A 20,521-nucleotide genomic window follows, 5' to 3' on the forward strand; every position below is an offset into this window, starting at 1 on the left:
TGGCAATTATTACGTCATCTAAATAACAAAATAAAAAATCGAGACCTTGTAAAACGGTATTGTTCATAAAACGTTGGAACGTTTGTGCGGCGTTCCTTAGGCCAAAACTCATACGGGGAAATTCGAAAAGTCCGAAAGGAGTAATAATAGCAGTTTTTAGGGTTCCGTACCTCAAAAGGAAAAAACGGAACCCTTATAGGATCACTTTGTTGTCCGTCTGTCCGTCCGTCCGTCCGTCCGTCTGTCAAGACCCTTTTTCTCAGGAACGCGTGGAGGTATGAAGCTGAAATTTATATCAATTACTCAGGTCTTCTGTCCCTTGAAGCTGTGAAAAAATCAAACTTCTAAGCCAACGCAACCAAAAGATACAGCCGTTTATGCCGCAAATTTTCGACACTTGCAAGGGAATCAAAACCTACAGGGTGCTTCCCGTGAACTCAGAATCTTGAAATTTGGTACGAAGCAACGTCTTATAGCATAGATAAAGGAAAAATTACGAAAACCATAAATTTTTAGTTACATCACATAATATATTTTTTTAATAATTTTAAACTTAATACCCATTTCCTCATAAACGCGTAGAGGTATTAAATTGAAATTCATACCAAATACTCAGGTCTATAATATCTTTAAGCTTGCAGGTTTGTACGGAACCCTCGGTGCGCGAGTCCGACTCGCACTTGACCGGTTTTTTTTTCTATATCGCATGGGGCAACTTTTATGCAGTGATAGGCTCTATTTATGTCCACTTTTGAATATATTTTCTTATTAGCCAATATAAAAGTAAAGTCGTGTAATCGCGGAACTGGATATCTGTCGGGCTTTGTTATTGCGTTGAGCTGTCGATAATCTCCGCACGGCCTTAACTCGCCATTCTTTTTAACTACAATATGAAGCGGACTAGCCCAAGCACTTTTAGAAGGCCTACAGATACCTAATTCTTGCATAACCCTGAACTCTTCCTTCACCTTTTTGTATCTATCCGGGGGTAACGGTCTAGCTCTAGCATGAATAGGTGGGCCGCTCGTCTCTATATAATGTAAAACGTTATGCGATGTAGTTTCTTTAAACGACATCGGTTTAGTAATGTCCGGAAACATATTTAATAAATCGTAATACGGATGACTTTTGCACACAGAATTCAGCGATTGTTGCGTACACGAAACTAAGGAGGCTAATACATGTAAATCGGTAGTTTGATCAATTAACTTTTTTCGATACAAATCAACTAATAATTTATGATGTGTTAAAAAATCAGCTCCCAATATTGGCTGTTTGACGTCTGCTAAAATGAAATCCCAACGGTACGGTCTTCTTAAATTAAGGTTTAAAACAATTGATTTAATGCCATAAGTTGCAATTTCTGTACCGTTAGCAGCGTATAATTTAAGATCTGATCGACATAATTTATGATATTTAAATGGATTTTTAGATACGGGCAAAACGGAAACATTGGCACCGGTATCTACTAAAAATTTTAAATTAGTGTTTAAATCTATTACCATGAGACGGCTGCACGGCGTGATGGTACAGACCTCCGCCGTAGTCTGCACCTGCCTGTCTAGTTTTCCGGCTGGGCGGCTGCTGCGCTGGGGCTGGGGCTCCTCTTCCACGCGCACGGCTGGATGCACCTGTGAGCGCGCTGCCGGAACCTGAAGTGGTAGCTGCACAACCAGTCGGGTCCGCCGGGACGACGTCGCTTCGAAGATGACCTTGACGACTCTCGATGATTGCGTGACGGTGTTCTTGGTCGTCGATGTATTGCTCGTGATCGCGAGCGCTCGATGTTAGCAAGGCGCACGTTTATTTTCGCCAATTCCGCTGAAAGGGTGGCTACTTCAACGTCTTCGTGACTGGAACTCCTGTGTCTAACTTCCGCCACCTGATTGGAACGTGTGGCTTCTGCGACGTTATCGGCGATCACTGCTAGGCTGTTAAGGTCTTTTGTTTCAGTGACCACTAGGACGGCCTTAATTGTAGGTGGCAGATGACCCTGCCACAAAACTCGAAGTGTATCATCTGGAATTTTGTCCCTGGCCAGGTCACGCATCCGGTGCAATAGTTGGGAGGGTTTCTGGTCTCCCAATTCCATTTCTCCAATTAGTTTTTCTATTTGACGGTTTTTGGAATCCTCGAATAATGTTAAAAGTTTATTTTTTAATTTTTGGAATTTGTCTGTGTCCGGCGGTTTTTCTAAAAAATCTGTGATTTGTACTATTACGTCTTTCGGTAACTTAGATATGACTAAGTCGAATTTGCTTTCGTCACCTAATTTCTGCGGGGCCAAAATTGCTTCCACACGATAAAACCACACACGCGGCTGGTCCACCCAAAAATCTGGTATCCGGGACGAAACTGTAACGGCGAAAACTTCCGACGACGGCATCGCTCCAAGGTTTGATGTAGGCATCGTCATATTTAAAATTTAAATTCTTCTAATAAATCTTCGTCAAAATAATATTTTATTCTATTATAATTTCTTGTTGTTCTTTGTCGGGGTCACCAATGTCGAGTAGTGCTTCTGTACCCGAAGGTTGCCCAAATAATAATGCCTTTCCTTTAATCACTTTATTACTCTTCACAATATATGTGTTGTTAGAACTAGCCGTTGAGCACTACTAAATAATAATTCTAATAAAATGTAGAAAGCGTCGGGGAAACAATGTGGACGCACACATATACAAAAGCTCGGTCAGCGAATTGCATATGTGTGTCCCTACACTTTTTTTTTATCATTCTAAAATATTTCGCGTATTTTAACGTTCTTTTGACAGTAATGCTTCAGCAAGAGCCTTATTTTTTTTTTTTATCTAACAAGTCTACCGTTCGATGTTATGAAACCTTGTGGTGAATACCTATTCAATATTGCAACAGCAATTTGCATTTATTCCAATTAAATGAAAACTCTGCGCATGCGAGACTTTCAATACTCTTTTTAAACAAAAGAATGTAACCTCTTATGATTTTGAAAACTCGAGAACATCGTTGATTATAAAAAGTAGCTATGAAGTCATGTAATTTATCTAGTCCTTGGTTAACAACAAGGGCATTACAAAACCTTATCAATGTTGAAAGAACTGTAGATTGTGCTAGGGTTGTATTCACAAGTCTTATTCCCATTTCACAAAATTTGTGCTTTACTTTCAATAATGGATCTGACACGATGAAAATCATTAAAATCATTTAAATCCGTGTCTATAGATTCAAAATTACTTTCCGCAAAAACAAATATTGTTTATTTTATATTCACGAATAATTTGACTCCCATTGTTATTCATAATCAAACTACGTCCGGCTCTAGTAAAAACATCTCAACCTGTTACTTCATCCCCGAAAGTACTCGAAAGTCTACAACAACCAAAGCTCATAATATTTACATCATTAACAGTTATAGGTAATGTTGTACGGGCGAATGAATAGGTTGATACAGTGCCAATTCTTGTTACGCGAGTGTATACAAACTCTAGAGGCCTGGTCATGTTATCCGCGGCTATCCTTTTACAAAGGAAAAAGAAAAAAAACAATCGGACCCGCTGTCAATAAGGCACTTGAACTTAACGCCGGCAACATCTGTGACTGTAAGCAGGGTATCGTGCTGTAAACACACATTAACAGGGTATTGTTTCTTAAAGAGCGTGCCGCCCGTTGCTTAGAAAAACAAACCTCTTCTATGTGACCAAATTTATGACTATAAGTGCGTTGTTGTACTTTTTCTTAAATATTCAACGGACCTTTGTTATTCTTAATGATTAAACTAACTGATTTTGTTTCATAGGCGAGATTTACCGTCACGTTTGTAATGACATGTGAACACACAGTTATAGCAAACAATGTGCAACATGCGACGCTTTAATTGATTTGTGCCAAAATGTCTATCAAGACCCACAAAATCAATCGGCGTGTATCATAATAAATCAGATCATACCTGGTCATCTGCAATACCTTCTACCACGAATTTACTATATTCGCATAGTTCCAGCCCGTTCTCAGCCGGTCGATTAGCGCCAACTTTGTAGTGGAGCACTCGATGTATGTTGAAACTCGATCACCTTTTTTACCATACCATATCTCGAAAAGGTATTTCCTCTCGCTTCTTAGCTTCTTTTCACGTTAAAAATAATGTCCACACAGGTAGATGAAGGCTGGCCTCGTAGTGGGTCTTCCTTACTTATGCATTAGACCCGGAAACAAAATATTTCGTTTCGGGAAGTGTATCTGCCATTTCTTTTAACAGGGATGCGCACGACATGATGCTTTATTGGAAAAACCCACACACAACACATGATGTTGTTGTTATGTTAACATTCTCACGATTTATTGGTGGAAACTCTGGTGCTTCTCGAACCTCATTAACACTATCTATTTCTTCTTGAACTTCACTAACACTATCACTCGTTTCACTCACTTGCAAATCGGGGGTAATAAGTGCCGATCCCACCGCTGCTGTCGGAGAATTTAAATAACTCTTCATAATTAATTATAATTAGGTAGATATGTGAAATAATATTAAATAATGACTCAGTGTGCACACCTTGCGCGGTCGATGGTAGTACCGAGACCATGCTATGGCAACTTAGAATTAATTAAAAAATCCATTTTTAAATCTGAACAGCGCCATCTGTACCTCAGTTTTTTGTACTAAAAATTGAGTTTTGCTACACTAAAATATTTAGCCATTATTTGGGGAGTTTACTACGAGGTCACTAGTAAATAAAAAAAAATTTACGACAAATGAGAAACAATCTATCACTAAATGCAATTTAACAGACATGAAATAAAACTTTTTGGAGAATTTTTTCATTTCCTAATTGTTTTTTACAGGTGTCAATTATTAGAAAGGGGAAAATATTATTTTGTATAATGGCAACACTACTAGATAAATTGCAAATGGCGAATGTGTCTTATTTGCACAACATCGTGTTTTGCTCTTGCGCATTTTCTTTTTTGCAATAAGTTCTGGTGGTTTTCCGTGTGTCTCTCCGCGTTGAGTTGAACATTCGTTCCTCCGTGTTGCTGTGCCGCGTAAAACACTGCTTCGTACGTCCGCGTTGAGTTGACAACCGTCCTCCGTCGTCGTTTCAGAAGAACAAGAACTTGTGAAGTTACTGTGAGCATAGGCCAGTTTGGACCCATAATTGTGAACAGTAAACTGCAACTGTGAAATTCCTGTGAGCATAGGCCAGTTTGGACCCATAATTGTGAACAGTGAACTGCAATCATGTCACAGAAATCTTGCTGTGTACCTGGATGTCCAGTGACTATAGAAGATGGTAAGTATCTACCTATTATAGCTAGATAAATACAGACCAAATTGAGTTTTTAAAATACCAGGTTAGACTACCTAAGTGGTGTAGCGGTTAGAGCCTAGGACTCTTAAACTAGAGGTTGTGGGTTTGAATTCCGTACGGACAAACAATATGTTTATTTGTGATGTTGCTTCGAGCTGGCTAGGACAAGAGAACCTGATGACCCATGCTTTCAGATGGGCATATAAATAGCCATTCCGTTGCCTCACTTTTCTTTGGTCAGGTCAGTGGGTTATTTTTGGGGTATTTAAATATGTCATTTTACTAATAGATACTGCATGTAATAATAATTTGCATTTATTTATTTGAAACAATTTCATTATTTCATTTTCAGGTATGCCTCTACATCGATTTCCGCATCCGGAAACAAATGCAGACAAGTTTAAAACTTGGATTTCCAACATCGGTGGAGAAATAAAATCATCTGACCCTATTTCTGTCTATAACAATAGACGTGTTTGTCGTAAACATTTTGAAAATGTCCATTTATATCCAAAGAACAGACTATGCAAATTGGCAATTCCTGTTCTGCACATACCAGGTAATAATTTAAAAATATACAATAAATATCACTAAGCAACTTAATATTATATAGATATTATGTCAATATTGCCTAAACCTAAAATAAATTTATATTTTCAGGTCTAGGAGAACACCTTGTTGAAGACAAACCAATGGAGCATATCCAACCTGCCACATCAGGTTCTCAAAAGTTTCAGGCAGATAGTCTAATGTCAGGTTAGTATCTTTCTCCGCTGAATATACAAATCATAGCTTTGAGTGACAAAGTCCTGCTTTTACTCTAGATTCTAAAATAACTGGACCAAATAGTTTTTGAATAAACTATAAGATGCAAAATTAAATTAGAGTCCCTTAATAATTTCTTCATACAATGCATCATCGATGCTACAGAGCCAAAAATCTCATATGACGCACTTTTATATGTAAGCATAAGATGATTAAACTACAGTCCAGGCACACTCTTCCTTCGGCAATGTTCCTGCACGGTCTTTGTCATAACAAATATAAGTGTACAGACTTGATCAACAACATAGGCTACACACATACTAGTGTGTGCGCGCAGGCTGTACTACACCGCGAGGTGCTGGACAAATCCCGGTGCGCGTGCACCTTTGCGCAAAATGCTAGAATCCAACAATAGTAAATTTATGAATACCAATATATTTCCGCTAACTACAAACAGATTTCGAAGTTCAGTCCTTGAGACATTGTCGAATACAACTTTAGTAACAACATAAACACTGACAAATTCCTATAACTTCAACATTTTAATTTTAGTAATCTTTGGATAATGTAGTTAATTAAGCATTAACCTAATGTATTTTTTTTTACACAATGTAACTATCAATAAATACTTCACTGTTTGTTATCCCAAATAAATAAAATAAAATATAGTAATAAATTTATAGTACCCTAAAACTTTGAATAAAAAGGCTCCACAGGGGTCAGGGTTCTGCTAGTTATAATATTAGCAATTTTAATAGCCCGGCAATATGCTACTTAGATATTAACTTAAAATAAGATATATAATATATATTTTCAGGTCTACAAGAACACCTCGTTGAAGACAAACCTACGGAACATATCCAACCTGCTACATCAGATTCTCAAAAGATTCAGGCAGATAATCTAATATCAGGTTAGTACCTTTCTCTACTCAACATAGTTATCAAAGCTTTATGACAACACTTTGCCAGCCCCCCTGCATGACGCCGCGATAAAACGTTTAAACAATTTGGGACTTTCTTTATACTTCATGGGACTCCCTATTATTTTGATGAACCCTACATGTTGTTGGTGGCATAAAATAATAAATTAAAATTTATTTTCAGGACCAGGACAGATTAACGAGGAGACACAAGGAGAACCAAAACAATTTAAAGTAATTAATTCCAAATGCAGTAAGCTGCAAAAGAAAATACGCTTAAAAGGTATGACTTAAATAATAAAGAATTACATAGGGTGATTGGAAGGGAATCATTCAATTTTGACGCTAACTGTCCGAAAATGATGTAACAGAAAATAGTTGTTAGAGCGTATACGCTCTTAGACTGTTTATGTCATATTTTTGGCTATAAGTCATATTTAAAAAACAACTAAAGCATTTATTGTATAAGTTAAACGTTCAAATATGAAAAATGTTTATTCTCTTTATAAATAAATAAAATAAAAGTATTATAATGTACTTTACAGATATGGGTGTATCTTTGGCGCAACACCAAGAATATAAAAAGCTTCTCAAGCAATTGAAAAAGTCTGAGAAGACAAAGGCTGCTTTCAAAAATAAATATATTCTGGCCAAAAAAATTACAAAAACAGCAGCTTTTGGCATCATTTCAAAGAAAATGTCATCGACTGCAAAGATATTTTGCCAAATGCAAGTCACACAAAGTGGGAAGAAAAAACGTGGAAGAAGATTCACATTAGATGAAAAAATATTAGCATTGTCTTTGTACAAACCATCACCAAAATCATATAGATTACTGAGCAAATTGTGTGTGCTACCTAGCAGGAGAACCCTACAAAATTTGCTGTCCAAAATTTCTTTGACAACTGGAATTAATGACATTATTTTTGAACATTTAAAAAAGAAAGTTAATAAGATGCCCGAATCGCATAAATATTGTGCCTTATTATTTGACGAGATGGCAATCGGACCAGGTGTGTCATATGACAAAAAAAATTGCAAGATGACTGGGTTTGTAGATGATGGTGAAACATGCACAACTGAGTATTGTGATCATGTTTTGGTGTTTATGATCAGAGGAGTCGTAAAAAAATATAAGCAACCCCTGGCTTTTTATTATTGCAGTGGAAGCACAAAGGCGGTTGATTTAAAAAAACAAATAAAAACAGTGGTCGAAAAAGTTCACGAAACGGGCCTAAAAATTTGCGCAACTGTTTGCGATCAAGGTGCCTCCAACATTGCAGCGATCAACAAATTAAAAAATGAAACAAAGCAAAAATACATACGAAATGGACAAGAATTCAAAGAAGAATTTTTCGAAGTGGGCGATATAAAAATATATCATATTTTTGATCCACCACATCTGTTAAAAGGGGTCAGAAATAATTTAATCTCTAAAAATTTAAAATTCAAAATGAAGGGCAAGGAATGCATCGCAAAATGGGACCACATTGTGGCCTTGTACAATAGAGCCCCTGGGTATAAAGGCGTCAGGCTGGTGCCAAAATTAACAGCCCAACACGTGTTGCCGGACAAAATCCCGAAGATGAGGGTAAAACACTGCACACAAGTATTCAGCAAGTCTGTTGGAGTAGCCATTGGATTCATGGCAGGTATTTATCATTTTAATACATATTAAACATTAATCTAATGCTATCTTCTGATTGCTATGTGGTTGTGGCTTAGAATCATTATCATTAGCCAATAATCCACTGCTGGGCACGGTCCCGAAGGTGATCATACCATTTAGGGTCTAGCTATAATCTCCACACATTATGGGTGTTAAGTAGAACACAGCTGTTACGACAAATATTGGAAGTCATAGGGTGGATCTATTTTGAATCGGACACACAGTAAAACTTATAACGGTCCATCACAATTCTTCCTGTGGGTGTCGTACGAAAAGAGTGTAATCATTTAACCTACTGAACTGGTTTGTAATAAACTGATTTCTTTATTCCATAGAAAAATACGTTACCCCTAATAAACATGCATACTTACTATCTATATCATTATTTATAGTAGGTACTTGTACACCTGTTGGTCTTCCTAATAAAGTTAAATAAAAAATAAATCTCTAAGAGATAGTTATGTTTGACTTTTATATATGTCTAAACTGATATTGTATAATTATGTCTGTGAATACCTATAAAATACATTTATCAGTTGAGTTCATCACTTAAAAATCGGATTTTATTTCTCTCAGAACCTTTCTTATAAGCTTTTTAAGATGATTATTGATTCCATTCCAAAACAGCGACCTCCAATGCTTACGTAAAGTAGGTCAAAATTATTATATAAATATTTTTGTTTCATTACAGAATCGGGGGCAACTGACAAAGATTGCTTGGACACAGCAGATTTATTGATGTTTTTCGACGACCTTTTTGATAGTGTCAATGGAAGTTACAGCCAAGTGAGGGAAGGAAAAATCTATAGGTCTGCCGTAACTCCAACCTCACCTCACCACAAATTGTGGAACGAAAGTTTGCCAATTCTTAAATCAATGCAATTTATAAATGGATATAATAAAGGAGTAGTGCCTTCATTATCTAGCTGGGTCAAAACTATAGAGGGGTTTAAAGCAGTTGCTAAATATTTAAGCTCTAAAGGTACAAACTCACTATTGCTGCGCAACTTTAATCAGGATGCTTTGGAGAATTTTTTTGGGGCAATTCGAGCTCACGGTTGCAGTAATATTATGCCTACTTCGTCTGCATTTGAAGCAGCTTACAAAACATTATTAATTAATAATATTTCATCTTCACATTCAGTTGGTTCAAACTGTGAAAAAGACGACAGTGTATGTTTACAATCATTAAAACATTTTTTAATGAAACCCGTAGACAAAATGATATCAGCTGAATGTGAAGATGAAATTAATAATGATCATTTATGTATAGAGTACGTAGATACAGATAAATTAATAATGAGCAAAACTCCCGAACATGTTGAGAGAAGCGCAGCAATAGGATATTGTAGTGGATGGATAGCACGACTTGCAAAAAAAAATATATATAAAAACTGCGACACTTGCACAAATAATATGGAAGAAAAGGAATTACAAACTTTCCACAAATTCATAAAAATGAAAGAATATGAGGGTAAAAACTGGTTGTGCTATCCTACAAGAACATTGTTTGATTTTTTTGCCCAAGTAGAACATATTTGTATTGAAATTCTCAAAGAAAATTCAAATAAAAAAAATTTATTAAATTATATAAAGCTGATAGTCAGTGTGAACATTTCTACTAACACCTTTTTAACTTGCACTATACACAAGGAAGCATTGTGTGAGTACATTATAAATAAAAGTACAATGTTCTTCATTCATGCTTGGTGCAAAGAAATCAACAATATTCTCGCTGGCAAAGTTACCTTTTGGGATAATAATGACCCTATGAAAGTTAAAGCAAACAGGCACTACTTGAAAAATAAAGGAAGGAAGAGGAAAAGGCAAAATGATATGATATTAAATGTATAATTTTGTTGTTTATTTGCAATAAATTATTTAAAAATACTGGTTTCTTTATTACTTCTCATTTCTTTGGTGGAACTTCTCGGTTGTGGCGCCAATTTTTTTCAGTTTTTTTGTTGCATACGTATTTATATTTAATTTTGTGCAAAAAAGCCATTAAGTTTTAATTTGGCGTCAGAATCGAGATTTTCCACCATGAATACCAAGTACCTACCAAACAGAAATGTATAGAATAGATACGTACCTAGTGCGTATAGCTATATAGATTTCAAAAGTTTCGGCAGCTGGAAACGAGATGGCAGTGTATTGAAGTTTAAAAAAAATGGCTGACTTGCCTGTCTATGTCCGTATATACATAGTAGTCTTTGACCGAGACTATATCATCGAGCTACTGACTCAAGGAATATAAACCATAGCATGGCCCGTAAGCCCATGCATTTCATATCAATTCAATATCGACATTATGTTGTACATCTTAGAGTACATTATTGTAGGAAGGTATAGCCACATAACAACTACTCTGTTATGATTCTCTCACATACATATACATATATCTATCCTTTACCTTAGGTGGCCTGGAAGAAATCGCTTTTAAGCGATAGGGTCACCTTTTGTACTTTACCTCGAATCTATACAACTATATTATATTATATACTGTAATGTTAAATGGTGTTGGTACAATAAATGGTTAAATAAATAATAAATAAATAAATATTTTTCTTCGTCTTGCATAGTATTTAGGGTAAGCTTGTATATTTGTGTACGCACGTTTATACATTTGTCTGTCCGTCTATGTGTATCTTTGTGGTCACTTTATTATGTGTGTATACCTGTTTCTATCGGGCTCACTCTCGCTGGTGTCGGACATGTCGGTGGGCAGCGCGTCGCCGTCATCGCCGTTCGTCACTTGAACAACGTCACAAAATTTATTAACATCTCTTCTAGTATTTTCTTGTAGGGATGTCGAAAGTGAAAAAAAATATCCATATATCGATACATCGATATTTAAATAAAATATCAATATTGGAATTGATATATCGCGGAAAAATTACCGATACCTATATCGATATATCGGCAAAATTAAAAAAAAAAAAATTGTGGTTTTAAAATAACAGTGTATTTAGGCTAGCCTAGCGCAATAATATCAATTGTAATTTTTATACAAAATGTAATTATTTTAATGTACAAATATCTCAATAGAAACGAAGGTATTTATTAAACAAAACAAAAAAGTCATAGACTATACAGTTATTTTTTCATTTTCATTATACGGCTTTGGATTCTAGCGACTTTAGCCAAGATATCGTTTTTGATACAATTTTCGATATGGATATTTTATATCGATATATCGGTTAACAATATATCGGCAAAAAATATCGATTTATCGAATTAAAATTCGATGTATCGATATTTTTTTAACAAGCCTACTTTCTTGTTTGATCTTATGCGAGCATTAAACAATAAGAAATTAAAGATTTTTTAACGGTTTTATTTATTTCACACTTTACAGTCACCACGTGACGACGCTCGCTATAAAGTGTTCGAAACGGCAGTTCCTTATATTATATGTATACTATACTAATATTATAAAGCTGAAAAAGTTTGTTTGTTTGTTTGAACGCGCTAGTCTCAGGAACTACTGGTACGATTTGAAAAATTGTTTCGGTGTTAGATAGCCCATTTATCGAGGAAGGCTATATGTCATCACGCTAAGACCAACAGGAGCGGAGCAATGCGGGTGAAACCGCGGGGCTCAGCTAGTAATTAATAAATCGCGTTTAAAATCAGTTAATTACTTAATTATAAATAGGGAACTGTGGGGATGAAAAATGACAAAAATATACCCATAGAAGTATAATTATTGACTACTGGAACACCTTCCACAATTCCTGTAGGCCTTAATCCAACAACTAAATTGTCGACAGCTATAAAAATGTCTTCTAAGCTTTCTTTTAATATTTTTGAGCACATTTTTAACATTTGCTCTTAACAAATTCACTTTACTTTTGTTTTTACTTGAGAGCTTTGGAATTATGAAAAAGTATAACGAGATATTTATTCAAATAATTATCAAAAGAATGAATGAATGAAGTTTCACTCAGAGATTATAAACACGAACACTAACCCTATGATAAATGACAGATAACTGCTTTTTCAAAGAGAATATTTTTTACATTGTTACATTGCATATTTTGTATCGTAAAAGCTTTCTTTGTGGCTAAATTCCAAGTAATGTTCACTGTTATTATCGTTTAAAAGAATTGCCCTATACATATAGTAAGACTGGACAATGTCAAACATTAAATACAATTATTAGTGTGATAGGTTGTAAACCACATTGCATGATATTTAAAAATATTTGTAGACCCAGGATCAAAGAGCATGAAATTTTTACTTTGCCTTTGTATACGGGTGAAACAGCGGGTCATACATCGATGTTTTTACATCCTACTAACATAATAAACCGCGAAAGTTTGTAACGATGTTTGTTACTCTATCACGCAAATACTACGGAACCGGTTACAATGAAATTTGGTATGTAGGTAGCTGAACCCGGAATAAGACATTGGTTACTTTTTATCCCGGAAATCCCACAGTAACGGTGACAATGACGGTTTTTCTTTGAAAAAACGCGGGCGGAAAGGTAGTAATTAAATCTATACAAATAACATAAAGCTTAGCTTGTTTGTATGAACGCGCTAATCTGAGGAACTACTGGTCCGATTTGAAAAATTCTTTTGGTGTTAAATTGCCCATTTATCGAAGAAGGTCATCATCACGTTAAGACCAACAGGAGCGGAGACACGCGGGTAAAACCGCGGGGTATAGCTAGTGCGTTAATAAAAGTTAGTTTCACATATTATAATATGTTCGACAGGGATAATGTAGGATTCTAATGGTAATTTTTTTTAATCGTACCAGTAGTTTCGGAGCATATTCAATAAAAACAAACAATCAAATCTTTCCTCTTTATGATATTAATGTGGATAGACCGCATGGCATAGCTAGTAATTAAATAAATATCAATACTAATATTATAAAGAAGAAATGTATGTATGGTTTTCACGCATAAACTACTGGACCGATTTTGATGAAATTGGCACAGATAATCTTTAGACCCTGAGAAAGAACATAGGCTACCTTTTATTGCGAAATATGTATCACGGGCGAAGCCGGGGCGTATTAATAATAAATACTTACACAATGGAGGGGACAGCTCCCTCAGGTCCCTGACGCGCGAGTCGATCCCCCCCACTTCCATGGACGAATCGACCGCCTCCTGTAAACCGATAGTTTTTACTTACTTAAACTTTGAAACGAATAGAGCGTGTGTGCCGACCACACGTGTCAGAAGTGAAACGTCTTTGGGAAGATTCAAAGATACAAAAAATTGTCGCCTCAGTCTATGACGTGACGGTATTGCCATGATGCGACCTAGAAATTTCGTCTCAACGCGCCTAAAGCACACTTCAATAAAGTTTGAAAAGAATGACTATCTTGTCGAACAATGTACATTTTGCATATGCAATTTCCAAAATAATGCATATGTTTTATTGTATTTTTGTAGTTATTCTTTGAGTTTATTCACCGGGCGATTGGCTTGTATATCAGACGTTAACCGATTGAAGTTTGAACTATTGCTGATTGATAGACTGAATGATCATTCGGTTCTTTTAATAAGTAAATGTTTTAAACTCACATAAAATATAATGCACACTTTAAACACCTTTAAAGCTTACACAACAACTAAACTCATTAGTCATACTAAGAAAATTATTATTAAAATAGTTAATTATTAAAACAGTTATTTTTTGTATGCAATGAAATAAAATGTAAAAAACTTGACCATATGTATCAATTCTATATGTATGTCACATTTAAAATCACATAAAAGCTTGAGATATTTTACAACTTATTCAATATTTTGTCCAACATGCCTTGAATACCCTAATTTCCTCAATTTCACACAAAACTGACATAAAACAATAAGTAAATCGGTACAAAACACACACACACGTAACCTAGTCCAGGAGCTGACGAACATTTAATATTTTTACTTTAACCACATTTTTATTTATAATATTATTATTTACTAACTTTTCTCTTACGCCCGATCCTCACCATGTCAGCATTGCGAATGTTTATCGCTCGTTGTATTATCACTGAATCACTGATACACTGATAGTGTATCAACAGGTGCACGAATGTACGATATTAATGATCCAATTGTATTTTCAGTATAGTAAATTGAAAGAATATGGCTTATTGTATAGTGTCTAAAGTTTTAATAAATGTAATATTGCCGATTGTTATAAAAATAGTGAAAAAAGTTGTTTCTGTCGTTTGGAACGTCGCGTCGTAGAATATTTCATAAATTAGGTAGGTACGCTTAAAATTTCTGTTAATCTATACTAATATTATAAAGCTGAAGAGTTTGTTTGTTTGCACGCGCTAATTTTAGGTCCAACTGGTCCAATTTGAAAAATTATTTTGGTGTTAGATAGCCCATTTATCGAGGAAGTTTATAGGCTATATATCATCACGCTAAGACCAACAGGAGCGGAGCCACGCGGGTGAAACCGCGAAGCGCAGCTAGTTATAAATAAAAGAAAACTCATGTACACAAGCTATTTCTATACAACTTTCATATATTAACGAGAAAAATAATAAACGTATTTCAATTATTTTGAATCAGTAATATCTCAAAATGTAGATTTTATTATTTTATCTGTATCTGTATGACGCATAACGATTGTAAAAACTTGTATAGATTAAAGTGTCCAAACAAATTAGCGACGTTATCCTAATTGAGATAAAGGTAACTAAATCAATTGATTTACTACTTCTCAAACGATTTCGGAAATTATTTATTTATTTACAACACTGCACAAACCAAGTACATACTATAACAAAAAAATATAATACAAAAATAGTACAAATTGTATCAGTATCTAATCATTTTACAGAGTTTGCTTGCTTGAAAGCGACGATTTTGGTATCTTTGAATCTTGCCAAATAAGTTTCACTTCTGACACATGTGCTCGGCACACATGCTCTTTTTTATTTAATAAATATTTTTATTATTTCAGGACAATTTTCACACACGGCACGATCTGATCCCATACTAAGCTTTCGCTTGTGTTATGGAAACCAAATGGCTGATAAACATACATATATATAATTTTAAATGAATACTTATATAGATAACTAGCTTTCCGCCTGCGGCTTCGCCCGCGTTTTAAAAAAAAACCCGCATAGTTCCCGTTCCCGTGGGATTTCCGGGATAAAACCTAGCCTATGTCACTCAGAAATGATGTAGCTTTCCAACAGTGAAAGAATTTTTCAAATCTGCCAAGTAGTTTCGGAGCCTATTCAATTCATACAAACAAACAAACAAACAAAAAATCAAACCTTTCCTCTTTATAATATTTGTATAGATTAACACCCAGACACAGAACAAACATCTGTGTTCATCACACAAATATTTGCCCCGGATGGGAATCGAACCCACGACCTCTGGCTTTGAAGGCAGGGCCACTACCAACTAAGCCAACCAGTCAGTCAATATTTTATTTATTGACTTCATCAACTAACTTTACAGTAACAACTATGTATGTATATAGTTGTTACATGTATATTTGTTACATAAGCAGTTGTATGTGTGTTATATCCTTACCTCTGACGTGTCGGGCGGTTGTGTCGGTTCGTCGGGCGCTTCCCGCGTGTATCCCTCGTCGTCGGAATCGAACCCCAGCTCCTCGCCGTAACATGTGTGAACCTGATGCGAATAAAAACAGTTAATTTAACGGTTAAAGACATTTATTTCCAAAAGAATACATTTTAATCACTTACAGATAAATATAATTTTATTTTAATTATTATATAATATTATTATAAATTTTATTGTATGTTGACGTTATAATATTTACTATACAAAACATTCGTTGATTAATCAACATTAATTACTCTCTAGTGACTCTCTGACTAGCCAACCCACCGAACTCTCTGTCTGTCCTTCTAAATTTTTAAATTCATAAACTATGATTCAGGAGGCGACGATTAAAAATTAACTCGTCCCGCCCAAATGATTAAAACTGGTAGTAAAACACTAGTTTTTCGTTCTACTTTACATAAACTACTATTTACGTAAATTTTTTGAAGCTCCAAATACTATACTACCAAATAGAAATAATTCCTTATTCCCCACATTTTTACATAAAAAAAAAATCGTTAATCAAATTGCTCACCATCACATATTGTCCAACCCTATTACCAACTTGATATTTAGGCAATATAATTTATAAGAAAACTGTAACCTACAGTAAACGCGTATCCTTTACAAAAACGAATTCGCTACTACTCGAAATGTAGTCCTTACACTCACATTACCATTTCATCGGCACTTCTAATGCGACACATTACGAATTATTTGAATTTTTCAGAATTGAATCCATTTTTTAACAAAAAATAAAATAAAAAAATGTTTTTTTTTTGCAATCATTTCAAAATTAACGAAAACCACATCTAGACCTAACTATAATCCGTATAATTCAATCGATAAAATCAACATTATAGTCCAAAAAATAGGAAAAAATTAAAGAAAATCTTTCCATCTAACCAACCTAACAATTTCTATAACATTTTTTGCCCCGGGAATCGTACCCAGGGCGAAAGGCATCAACTACATAACTCCAAGGACATATAAATGGGTGTGTTGATCCGTAAACTTTGTAATTCTAATATCTCCGTGTCAAAACAACGCGCAAAATATTCCACACTCAATTATGTGCATACATTTGTAAAGAAGAAACTTACGATTTGCGATGTTGATTTTTGTTAAGGAAATTGAACACTTTCGATGGCAAAAAAAGTTGGGTCAAGATTGAAGTGTGTGTGAATTTATGAGATTTAAATAGCATTTTATAAATAACTGTTACAAGTTATGTAGCAAGGAAGGGAGATAAATTCTGATAAAAAAAAATCTATTTGCATGTGCTTGTTAGTAAGTACGCCTATTTTGAATATACATTTTCATCGTTCATCTGATTAATGGAGGCTACTTAGGCTAAAGATCTAACTAAATGATAAGATTAGTAAAAATCTAAATTATCTACATAATCATTTTGTAAAGTGTACACACCAGTAAATTTTGCAAAATTTTATAATGTGCAACAAATTATATGTTAAAATAATCCTATTTCAAATTGACAGAATTTTCATCGTTCTAGGTTTTTTAAAGCTAAATTCTATCCCTGAAAAACAAACCGTAGTGAGTGAAGTCCCATGTCCCCTAGTGGGGTAAGGGGCAGATGCATTATACATATGTTCCACTGATCGATTTTTCTTTAGGGACAAGTAGGTGATCAGCCTTCTGTCTCCTGCCAGACCCAGACAGTTTTTTGCTTCGTCTCCACCGGGGATCGAACCCAGAACACCTCGGTACTACACTCACGCGTCAACCACTGTACCAAGGAGGCGGCGAAAAACAAACCATACTGTTTATTTTTTACGTTTTAATATTTTTAATATATTTTTGTGTCGCACTGTCTCGTCAAATAAATGATTTGCTTCTTCCAAATGTGTACAACACCCTGTATGTAGTTATAGTTCCTTAAATCTTTATGCCCGATAGAATTGCAAGAAGTATTATGTACTTTGTAAGGAATTTTGTTTTTTAAGGCACCTTTTTAACATTGTTTCTAGCACATTATGTGGGGAAAAATCTTGTTTTATTTTCCTCTTACCCACTGCCAGATTTCGTTGGTTGTAAGCGGCTGGTCCATTAACGCGTTTTTATAGATGCAGAACAGCATCAGGTAACTTTATCCCGCCCAGAAAACGAGGTTAGGAAGATTTTATCCCACTTTTTGTATAGTAGGATAATATTGTCCCCTTTTGACGTGATAACGTTTTTAAAATCGTTTTAGTCGGGTGACATGTTCAGAAACTTGTGACACACCAAAACCTCACGAGCGCGATCGCAGGTATAACGAGAGAGAGACGGACCGATCTCCCGTCTCATCTCGAGCGCTGCCACCAATAAGACGTTATCACCAGAGGCGGCTTGCCCTAAGGAGCGCTGGTGCAGTGAACTCCCATAAATAATTATAATAAAATCATAGTCCTTAATTTAATTATTAACATTAATTATTACTATTTAAAATCAATCGTAATCTTTAAAACTACTGTTAATACCAATGAATATATCCATCATTCCATCATCCCATACACCTGTATAATACCTACTGTATTATGTAACGCGCGAAGCGGAGCGCTCACGATTGCGCTCCAATGAAAAAAGATTTAGTACATTTCCTAATACGAAATCCAATAGGAGTGGGTTTTGCCAGAGCCCTGCGCGTGAAACAAAAGATTTTCTATGGAAAAGTAGCAAAATTCGGAGCGCCGCACCCGCAAACGTTGCCGGTTCGTTTTTACCGCCCGGCAGGACAGCGATTGCGCGCGCGGCGCGACGTTGCCAGTTACCACTTCTTTATTATAAACAAACACTCGAGTCAACTTCAATGCACGCGCGCGATTCATGCAATTTTCTAATTAAAATTATAAAATACGTGTTGAAATAGCCTGTAGTTATCAGTATTACTTGTGAGTGTTAAAATGAACAATAATTATAATGTGGCGTTCATTAAAAACTCCGTTTTTGTATCGTTGATACTCAGCCCAATCTTTGCGGCTTCTTCTTTGAGGCAAGCCACAGCTTCTGTCACTTGCTGCTTTGTTTCCCCTACCATTGCAAGATCGTCAGCATATCCAATAACCTTGTGCTGTCCGTTTAGATTCACTCCACCGTTAAACGGAGTACCAGCACATGCGCAGATATAGAAATACAAGACAAAAGCGGGAAGATCTTACCGTTGGAGACTCCATCTTCAAGGGTGTAGCCACATTTAAGTATCTTGGATGTCCTGTAACCGACACTAATAGTAGAGAAGAGGAGATCGAACTTCGTGTCCAAAACACTTTGCGGTGTAACGCAGGCCTACACAAGATACTTGTGTCCAAACTATTAAGCAGACGTACAAAGTTCCGAATATACAAAACTGTGATAAGGCCGATACTTATGTACGGCTGCGAAACCTGGACGCTCACCCAAAAGGAAGAAATGAAACTCCTCGTAACGGAACGCAAAGTACTTCGAAAAATACTAGGCCCGATCCGCTCAGGTGACGACAGTTGGAGAGTGAGAACAAATAAGGAGCTAGAGACACTTTTCGGCGAACCGAACATCTTAGGAGAGGTGAAAGCGCACAGGCTACGATGGTTAGGCCACGTAATGCGAATGGAAGATGATCGTGCTGCTAAGCGGGCTTACTTGGGACGTCCTTCAGGCTGCCGGCCAGTCGGCCGCCCTAAGTATCGCTGGGCAGACCAAGTAACCAACGATCTAGTGGCACTGCACAGAAGAGACTGGGAAAACATCGCTCCGTGCCGGGATAAGTGGCGTCTCTTGCTGTCGGAGGCCAAGACCCACTTTGGGGTCACCGCGCCAGATAGTAAGTAAGTAAGTAAGTAAGTTCATTAAAAAGTGTGATAAAACGTTACTAATTCGGCTTGAATGTAAAGCTAAGGGACCGCCACGGCCTGAACGCAAAAATGTACGACAAAAACGAAAACATATACGCGTGTGTTTAAATCTGAACAATATGTGAAAATGTGTGTGGTTGTGTGGTTGTGATGAAAGCAACAAACTATTTTGTTTTCCGTGTCTTTTATTCAAAGCGGGCGCGGCCGGCGGAGGTGAGAGTGCTTGGACTGAAACGGGCGTTGACGACTTAGCTCATCTTTCAATCAAGATGAAAAAACATTCACAATCTCGGTACCATTTGTTGAATGAACTGCAATTGGCGTCTATCGGTCTTGTCGCTTTAAGTTATAGATATTTTTGCACACCAAAAAGAAAGACGTATCACGTATGCATTTTCTTTATAAGTAATTTTTTTGATAAATTGTACTGCTTTACACCATGTATTTTCAGTGTTTTATTTCAAGTGAACACCCATAAAATTT

General features: G+C 35.9%; 2 protein-coding genes and 1 long non-coding RNA gene across 3 annotated transcripts; 1 reads left to right on the forward strand and 2 right to left on the reverse strand.

The window, feature by feature from the left end:
• Positions 1–696: 696 nt before the first annotated feature.
• Positions 697–2,443, reverse strand: LOC149902661 (uncharacterized). Its single transcript, XM_090109575.1, has one exon. It carries the CDS (start codon positions 2,414–2,416, stop codon positions 1,562–1,564), a length of 855 nt encoding a protein of 284 aa, XP_089965701.1. The 5' UTR covers positions 2,417–2,443; the 3' UTR covers positions 697–1,561.
• Positions 2,444–4,737: 2,294 nt separating this feature from the next.
• LOC149902662 (uncharacterized) lies at positions 4,738–10,498 on the forward strand. The gene is made up of 7 exons (XM_090109574.1): positions 4,738–5,270; positions 5,641–5,847; positions 5,949–6,044; positions 6,871–6,966; positions 7,160–7,258; positions 7,521–8,627; positions 9,336–10,498. Exons 1-7 carry the CDS (start codon positions 5,219–5,221, stop codon positions 10,496–10,498), a joined length of 2,820 nt encoding a protein of 939 aa, XP_089965700.1. The 5' UTR covers positions 4,738–5,218.
• Positions 10,499–11,322: 824 nt separating this feature from the next.
• On the reverse strand, positions 11,323–16,267 carry LOC149902663 (uncharacterized). Its single transcript, XR_016457482.1, has 3 exons — positions 16,170–16,267; positions 13,694–13,772; positions 11,323–11,398 (listed from the first exon to the last, which is right to left on the reverse strand). It is a non-coding gene; the product is annotated as an uncharacterized LOC149902663 (long non-coding RNA).
• Between the last annotated feature and the right edge of the window lie 4,254 nt (positions 16,268–20,521).

This window comes from Colias eurytheme, chromosome 14, assembly GCF_061535395.1.
Source record: "Colias eurytheme isolate Ceu_HAF_F1 chromosome 14, ilColEury1 Martin Lab GWU primary, whole genome shotgun sequence".
NCBI classification, from domain to species: Eukaryota; Metazoa; Arthropoda; class Insecta; order Lepidoptera; family Pieridae; genus Colias; species Colias eurytheme.

Excerpts from the sequence above, each read along its gene's own strand:
- LOC149902661 (XM_090109575.1), bottom strand. The coding sequence starts at position 2,416 with ATGACGATGCCTACATCAAACCTTGGAGCGATGCCGTCGTCGGAAGTT.
- LOC149902662 (XM_090109574.1), top strand. The coding sequence starts at position 5,219 with ATGTCACAGAAATCTTGCTGTGTACCTGGATGTCCAGTGACTATAGAA. Across the intron at positions 7,259-7,520 it reads AAAGAAAATACGCTTAAAAG|ATATGGGTGTATCTTTGGCG; the intron begins GTATGACTTAAA and ends TGTACTTTACAG. Across the intron at positions 8,628-9,335 it reads AGCCATTGGATTCATGGCAG|AATCGGGGGCAACTGACAAA; the intron begins GTATTTATCATT and ends GTTTCATTACAG.